Source organism: Anabas testudineus, chromosome 24 (genome assembly GCF_900324465.2).
Source record: "Anabas testudineus chromosome 24, fAnaTes1.2, whole genome shotgun sequence".
NCBI classification, from domain to species: domain Eukaryota; kingdom Metazoa; phylum Chordata; class Actinopteri; order Anabantiformes; family Anabantidae; genus Anabas; species Anabas testudineus.
In genome coordinates, this window is record NC_046632.1 from 6,298,810 (window position 1) to 6,307,267 (window position 8,458).

The following is an 8,458-nucleotide window of genomic DNA, read 5'->3' on the forward strand; positions in this document are numbered from 1 at the left end:
ACAAACAAATTAACATGCTGATAAATTCAATAACGCAGGTGCAGCATTTACAACATGTGCAATCGAGAAAAGAAACAAGAAAATACAGCTGAATATAGAAACCAGCTGCACACACACAGTCTGAAAACAGTCAAATAAGGAATTTTTTTTTTTTTTTTTTTTTTTTTTTGAAACAGCAATAGCAGCTAAACCTCCTTGTTAAACACTGTGATTACACTTTAACACAGTACACTTTATTGTGCTGGGACAACAGAGACATTTGTGGACATTTTGGCGCCCTACACAAAACATTACACAAGACAAGACCCCTGAAGGAAATGACCTTTTCAGGGCATCAAAACTAAGTGAGAGTGTCAAGTTGAATAAGCAGAGAGGGTTTTCTCAGATCAAATCAGGACTAGAACAAAGAGTACAAGGTCGCCCTCCATCACGCTGCTTTGATTTGACATGGCTGCAGTTGCACACAGGAAGTAGTGGCTACGAATTGTCTGAGCAATTCAGTGGTAAGTGACTTTAATATGAAACCTGGTACTAACATATGTAAGTATGTAAACATGCAGGCAAGGATCATCATCTGAGGTCAGTGCATTGTGCCGGCAAAGGGGAAAACTTTTATCAGATTTCTAACTGTGGCACAATCACATTAAATCTTTGAAGCCACTGTTTCTTTTTTACTCTGGCATAAAATTTTGGATTTCATTTTTTCATTATTCCTTAAAGCAGGAGAGTCTTTAAACAACAAACATTTTGGTATAAAAAAATAGGTGTGACATAACTTATAACTATATTTTTATCTTCTTATCTGTAAATCATGAAACTCAGCATTACACTGGCAGCAAAGTTTAGCTCTAGCCCCCTCCAGTGTTTAAATCAAAACGATACAGCATAAACACAGAGCAGGGAGAGGGAGAAACTCACTGCAGTATGAATTTGAACATTTCCCACCTTCCCACAAAATGTAGTGTCAGGGCTAAAGCTTGCTTACAAAGGCAGTTCATCACCTCTGAAATGTAACAAGCCTGTAATCATGGTTTTCACAGTTCCTCTTGCTATAGATAAAGGCAGAAGCTGGAGAGGACTGATGAGTTCAACGAGGGAGAGATGATGGGGTTTCACTTTTGATTCAGCTGTTCCTCAAACATGACCCCACTGTGATGAAGTGAAGACAGGTCTCGGGCTACGGGGAGAATTATCGACCTGACTTGCTAAAATGTTTAAAAAGCTCTGGATGACTTAAACATGGGAATTTCAGAGAGCCAACTCGCTCTCGCTATCAGGTGCGTGTGTGGGATCTGAATTCTCTGATGTCAGTAACAGCGAATAAGTCCTGGAAAGTGGTTTGATGTGATGTAAAAAAAAAAAAAAGGAGGAAAGAGCAGCATGTTAGGACTTGATGAAAGAGTAAAAGAACAGAGAGAAATTATGATGAGGGAAGAAAGGCCGCAGCAGTATGAATATTTCAGGTTATTCTCTGCAACCAGCAGTGCTCCCACTGCAAACGGCGTTTACCAGTTACATCCATCACAGCTCAGTCATTTTTGTATTTGCATGCTTTTCTGCACACTTTGCAGTCATTGTAGTAGGTTAAATATGTCATAAAAACATCTTTGAAATTGGAATCAAACTAACTGAATTATGGCTGATATCACAATTTGTGTGCTTGATCACCTACAGTAAATAAAAGACAAAACAAAACAAAACAAAAAAGTCCTAGTTGTAATTATCCTCGATGCTATTGATCTATTGCTTAATCCCATGATCAAGCACACAAACTGTGATGTTTTCACTTTTTCATATTACAAATTGTATGTATTCTACAAATGTATTAGTTATACATAATATATAATATATTAACATATCCTTAAATCAAATAGAGTTGAAATTTATTGCAATATTTTCTTTTGGGTTGCTTCAGAAAATCTGCTAATAAAACAGTTTATATTGTAGTTCCAGCCAAGAAGGCACTGAAGGAATGTGAAAGCACTTCAGTGTGTATTAATGCACATTACTGTTGTCAAAATAAAAATCAGTCATCTCAATGAATGTGCGTTTGGTAAATGATAATAGTTGAATACATTTACTTGTGCGTGAGTTTATTGGATATTTTTTATTTCATTGTGTTTAAATGAATTAGTCCGCAGGGGTGTGCAGTATCCCACATCTGTCTGCAGCATGCTCCATCTACTCCTCATGAATACACAGTCTCTCTCTCTCTCTCTTCATTTGTGTGTTTATCTCTTGCCTTGTTCGCCAAATCCCATTTGCAGTGTTATTTTTGTCAAAATGATAAACTTGGCGTTTGGAAGAGCTTACAATAAATCTCATAATGTGCCTGAAAGCTGAGAAGACGGTTCAAAAACAGAAAATAAAAGTAATATCTCATGGCTGGAGACAGAGACAGAAAAAAAAGTGGAGCTGGTACACTTAAGACCATGATGAACAGTGATTTGCTGAGTTATCGTTATCATTTCTGAAATGCAGATAGCTGGCACCGGGTTACATAAAACCCTGGTGTGAGTTACTGTAATGTATGCAAACTCTCCTTCCAGAACACCGCCTTACAAAATTAAATATTCTGTAATATGTTCTCAGTGAGGAACCAAAACAGATTTCCTCAAAAGAGATTTCTAAAGCTTAAAATACACTCAGAAGCCCATTCTTTTCTGAAATAACATTAGAGTGTGCAGTCAACCAGCGACCAGTGTTCAAAATGGGCTTGAGGGAAAACTGATGGCACCGCAGATCAAATCATTATACCACATCCCACCTGCCTGTCAAAGGTGGTTGTAAAGAGGAAATGAATACAGAGAGAAAGAGATAGAGACACACAGGAGGCAAAAAGAAAGATTCAGGAGATGTGTTATCTCTGTTTGCTTCTGCTAAAAGCAACACAATAACAGCCAGAGGGTTGTCGCTGTGGATCCTTAAGCAGCTGCCTGGAAGTGTGGAGATAGGACCGTGTGATAATAAATCTAACCACAGGCTAAATTTAATTTCCTTTGAAAGAGGAGAATGAAGAGCGCATTATTTTGGTTTTCTCTTGTCTCTTGTGTGTGATCAACTTTGAGTTACTGGAAGAATTCTGAGTGATGGTGGAACATTGTAACACTTTGATCAAGACTATTTCTTTGTAAATTGGTACTGACTGAATTTTATTTCTCTTCCAATATTTTACACATATAGTTATAAACGCTTAACACATTGCAGGTAGTTTGCAACACATAATGTAAGATAGAAAACATACAAACATTGATTAACTTCTTATAATCATATTTACAGTAGAGAGAGTGGCCAGAACTGTATTTTGTATTTAAGGTGATGATATTCACCAAGTTATGATAAACCACAATATGATATATAATATAATAATAAAAAACAAGCAGACAGCGACAGGGTTAAGATCTGAGCTATGGATGTTTTAAGGGTTTTAAAAAGGGGCAGTAAATATCAGATTCAGAGAGCAGAATCATTAGTGAGCCCTGTACTGTGTTCATTCTTCTGGCTCTGTGACATGTCACAGTCCTCAGACTTGTACTGAAATCTGTGGCCTCTCCAAGGACAAAAAGGTATGTAACGAACCCAAGACTGGGATGAGAGGCGAGAGGTTATGCCAAAGGGGAGGTCATACAGCTCTTCACCTCCACAGGTGTTGCTGGAGTCTTCAAGATGGTCTTTGTCCATTGAGAGGAGGCCACGCTCACGTTTAGTCCCTGAGCGGATTCAGAAAGACTCTCACGTTATATCATGATTAAATAGTAGTAGAAAAACAATCCAACTGAGACGAACTGCACACTCATGGAATGTAATGTGATTCAACAACAACTTTCAATCGCAGCTCACCTGGAATTGTGTTATCAAGGAAAAAGCCAAGGAACCCTCCTATAAACATGTGAGTAGTCAACAATATGTGCAACACTTGGTCGACCTCTTTCACACCTGAGACACACACAGGGACAAGTAATTAATGAAAAGATATCTTAGTGTCAGCTAAAACTAATAGTAATAAACAACCGTTGAAACTAATGACACTTTCTTGTTGATTATACCTGTTTTTAAGGATTCAGGATTGTTCATGATCCAGTTTGGAATGGCAAGTGCAGAGAACATGGAAAAACCAAAGATAAAAATATTTCTGGAGGAATTCATGTCTGTGAACTGTAAAATGAGATTGAGAAATGGTGAAATTGTGAGATGACACACTATTAGTACAATAGCGCTGGCAAACAATAAAGGTATGATTTCATGCTGTTGGTTACCTGCAGATTAGAGATTCCATTAGCAGTTAAAACTGCGAACATGACCATGAACATCCCTCCAATCACAGGGGTGGGAATGGTTGTGAAAATGGCTCCAATTTTACCCAGCACCCCCATCAAAATCATGAAAACGCCACTTAGAAGAATGACCGTTCGACTACCCACCTGTCGAGCAAAAGCCATGCGATAGATTGCACAGGTCATTTGAAACATACATAATTGTATGATGGGGTGTTTTATGCTGTTTTATGTATCTAACCTTGGTAATGCCGAGGGCAGCCACATTCTCACTAAATGAGGTCGTGCCATTGCCTGTGCCAAAGGCCCCTGCTAACAAAGAGCCAATCCCTTCAACACCGATACCCCGGTTGATGGCATGCCTGGGGGGAGGGGATGCCCCCGACAGCCTGGCACATGCGTGGTAGTCACCCACAGACTCAGCCATAGAGCATATTATTCCTGCTATAATGCCAAACACACCTGCTAGGCTCAGAGTTGGCATTCCCCACTGACCTGAATCAGTCAAATGATCGATTATTGGACAGTCTATTAAATCATCTTTCAGCATAGTTTTCTTGTTGTTCTAACTCACCAGGATAAGGAAATCTGAACCAGGAGGCCTCGCTCACCACGTCTCCTTTCACATCAGTGCGGGCCAGGTAGCCATATTGAGCTGGATCACTTGGTAAGACATCATGGATGGTGAGGATGTAGCAGACTAACCATGAAACCGCAATCCCCAACAGAATCTAATCAACATCTAGTATTAGTATCAGCGTCACCATTTACTGGTCACCACAAAATGCAGTAAAATCTTAATGTGATGTATCGCATGGAGTAAGGGCTTTCCAGAAAACGTACAGGCATTATCTGGAAGATAAAGAACTTTGAGGTGTGGAGTTTCTTGGTTTTGCTGTATGCAGGAACAGGGATTGGTATGAGACGGAGGTACTGGGAGAACAGGATGATGAGCAGTGTGGTCCTGCAAGTAGGAGAACATTAACAAGATGATGTGCAAATTAAGCAGAATTTAGTTTTTAAGTTGATTTTAGATTGAAGTCTAAGAGGGTTAGGGCCCACTTTACAGCGCAATGCTACATGTTCACACAGCACAGATTTTTTCTTTCCAGCTGGTCAAAGAGGCATTCGCCATGAAGGTGAATGGTTACATACATAGCAGCGATGCCCCAGTGGGTGCCAGCCTTGGCTCCAGCTGGGTTATACATTGGCAGTCCTATGAGAGTGATAGTGGGAGCAATAGTTAAGGGGCCAATGAAGCGCATGAGGAAACCGATGAGTCCAGAAAAGCCAACCACAATCTGGAGGAGAGAGGCAACCAAGATAGAACCCTGCAACTGCGGACAGGAAAAACAACACGCATCAATTATTAGCATCAACATCACCATTCTGTCGTTGGCTGAGTGATGAGTCGGCTTACTGCTCTCATGCGCGTCTGCCACACTTCTATAAAGAGCGGGGACGAGGTGTTGACCAGACTGGCGTTGTGGGTCCAAGCTGGGCACTTCCATTCTGGCATGGACAACAGTGCCATGGCAGGTGTCACCAAGGCAAATGTACCTCCCTGAAGAATAGGAAGCCTACAGAATGTAGCGTAATATAGATTTTAGAAAAATCAATTCATGACAAATACGGGTGCTGGTCATCTAATTAGAATATCATCAAAAAGTTGATTTATTTCACTAATTCTGTTCAAAAAGTGAAACTTGTATATTATATTCATGCATTACACACAGACTCATATATTTCAAGGGTTTATTTCTTTTAATTTTGATGATTAGAACTGACAACTAATGAAAAACCCAAATTCAGTATCTCAGAAAATTAGAATATTACTTAAGATCAATATAAAGAAAGGATTTTTCCACACTCTAATCAGCTAATTAACTCAAAACACCTGCAAAGGCCTTTAAATTGTCTCCCAGTCTAGTTCTGTAGGCTACACAATCATGGGGAAGACTGCTGATTTGACAGTTGTCCAAAAGACGACCATTGACACTTTGCACAAGGACAAAGACACAAAAGGTCATTGCAAAAGAGGCTGGTTGTTCACAGAACTCTGTATCCAAGCACATTAATAGAAAGGCGAAGGGAAGGAAAAGATGTGGTAGAAGAAAGTGTACAAGCAATAGAGATAACCGCACCCTGGAGAGAATTGTGAAACGAAACCCATTTAAAAATGTGGGGGAGAAGAGGAAGTCTTAGAGCACTTCCTGATTCCTGCTGCTGACCAACTTTAGGGAGATGCAGATTTCATTTTCCAACAGGACTTGGCACCTGCACACAGTGTCAAATCTACCAGTACCTAGTTTAAGGACCATGGTATTCCTGTTCTTAACTGGCCAGCAAACTGGCCTGACCTTAACCCCATAGAAAATCTATGGGATATTGTGAAGAGGAAGATGTGATATACCAGACCCAACAATGCAGAAGAGCTGAAGGCCACTATCAGAGCAACCTGGGCTCTCATAACACCTGAGCAGTGCCACAGACTGATTGACTCCATGCCACCCCGAATTGCTGCAGTAATTCAGGCAAAATGATTGAGTATTGAGTGCTGTACATGCTCATACTTTTCATGTACAAACTTTTTGTGTACAGAATGTAATTGGTTAGCTCACAGTGTTTTTATTCAGAATTCATCAAATTTTTTGTTGGAAAAAATGTATTTGAATGTGCACAACGACATGATATTTAAAAGAGAATCCACAGAAAAATGAAATAAATACTGTAATATAATGGTGTTGTTTCGGTATAAGCAAATCCACCAACCATATGTTTCAGTTTAGCTATGCTTTGGTTCCAATCTGATGTAAGAAAGTGTAAGAATAAGTAAATAAAAGTCACGGTAGGTTTCTGCTTTTAAGTGCAGCAACATACTGACCTTACTCCAAAGGTGACCTGCAGCATGGTGCACAGGCCACAGACAAAAAAAATGGTGTTAATGAGGTGACTCTGGGTCATGCTGTCATGCTGCAGACACAACCCTTCAGAGAGAAGGAGAGGGATGGTGATGATCCCACCAAATGCAGTCAGGTAATGCTGCAGAGATGAGGAACGGTGATCAGAGTGATAAATAGTGATGAACCCTTACAACCAACCAACATCAAGTGTTGGGCTTACACCCACCTGTATGGCCAGGAAAATACAAAGGTACCAGGGGGGAACATCCGTCACACAATATGCAGGCTGATTTCTGTCATCCTCTGCCACACGGCTGCTCTTGCACTCCTCAGCTGCATGTCCTCTGGGTTGATCATTGACTTCCTCATTTATCTGTAGCACCATATAAAAATGTGTGTAGTAAACAACTAGATAACAAAAGCTCACAGAGAGACACACCTGTGTAATAACTGATTCTCACATGATTGGAATGACTAATACGTTTATACACATACGTCGCATAATGTTTAACCCTGACTAACACGATTCAAAACATTTTGCAGTTAGTGAGGAGTGGTGGGTAGATTTCGTGGACAGTGAATGGACATCTCTATCCTAGTGTTGATATATTGGTTGTTTATGTGCACAGTTTAAATAAAAAAGCTTGTAGATCTCTTTGTAGAGAAAGTAAAAAAGAGTTTCTTCAAATGTGAAACAGCCTAAGACCATAGTTTGCTCCCTATTGTCCAAATCTTTGCCTCTTACATAATAGGATTAATCGTACCTCAGTTTAGTGTAGTCATGAGTATTTAATACAGCATGAAGTCACTCATAGGCTGATTTTACACAAACAAGTTGTTGTACTTACATCAAATGCAAGGTTGTCAAGTAAAGTCCTTTCTTTCTCTGAAGCCATTACAAATTCTAGTATGAACCAATTCTAACAAGAAGTGAATTAACTAATAAAGACAACAGTAGTCAAACAAACAGACGGGTCAAAAGAGGAAGAAGGAATAATCTTCAGATGCCGGGAAAAATTACTCACTTATTGCAACATGAGTTATAAATGTGTTTTACTGGCAACACAACATGATTGCTTGACCTGCACTTCATTTCCTGTTATCACAGTTACAGCTGGTGTTACATATCAATCTTAAGACAAATCATCATCATTCAACATCATTTAGATACTGAACATATCTATATTAATTATTACTTGCTATTTTTCATAAAGTGGAATTTCTATTTGGAAGGGACTTGGAGTTTACGAGCAGTTGTTTTATCTATTTTCTGATCTCTGA

General features: G+C 39.5%; 1 protein-coding gene across 1 annotated transcript; it reads right to left on the reverse strand.

Annotated features, from left to right (window-relative positions):
* Nucleotides 1-759: 759 nt before the first annotated feature.
* On the reverse strand, nt 760-8,182 carry LOC113149523 (solute carrier family 23 member 1-like). The gene is made up of 12 exons (XM_026341707.1): nt 8,026-8,182; nt 7,404-7,550; nt 7,159-7,316; nt 5,695-5,854; nt 5,430-5,611; nt 5,118-5,238; nt 4,849-5,005; nt 4,516-4,769; nt 4,257-4,421; nt 4,047-4,155; nt 3,841-3,936; nt 760-3,710 (listed from the first exon to the last, which is right to left on the reverse strand). The coding sequence occupies exons 1-12, from the start codon at nt 8,071-8,073 to the stop codon at nt 3,454-3,456; spliced, it is 1,854 nt and encodes a 617-aa protein (XP_026197492.1). The 5' UTR covers nt 8,074-8,182; the 3' UTR covers nt 760-3,453.
* Nucleotides 8,183-8,458: the final 276 nt, after the last annotated feature.

What these genes read in the sequence shown, in the direction of transcription:
- LOC113149523 (XM_026341707.1), bottom strand. Translation starts at nt 8,073, where the DNA reads ATGGCTTCAGAGAAAGAAAGGACTTTACTTGACAACCTTGCATTTGAT. An exon ending in GTATTTTCCTGGCCATACAG is followed by an intron (nt 7,317 to 7,403) that starts GTGGGTGTAAGC and finishes TCATCTCTGCAG; the next exon opens with CATTACCTGACTGCATTTGG. An exon ending in CAGGTCACCTTTGGAGTAAG is followed by an intron (nt 5,855 to 7,158) that starts GTCAGTATGTTG and finishes TACATTCTGTAG; the next exon opens with GCTTCCTATTCTTCAGGGAG.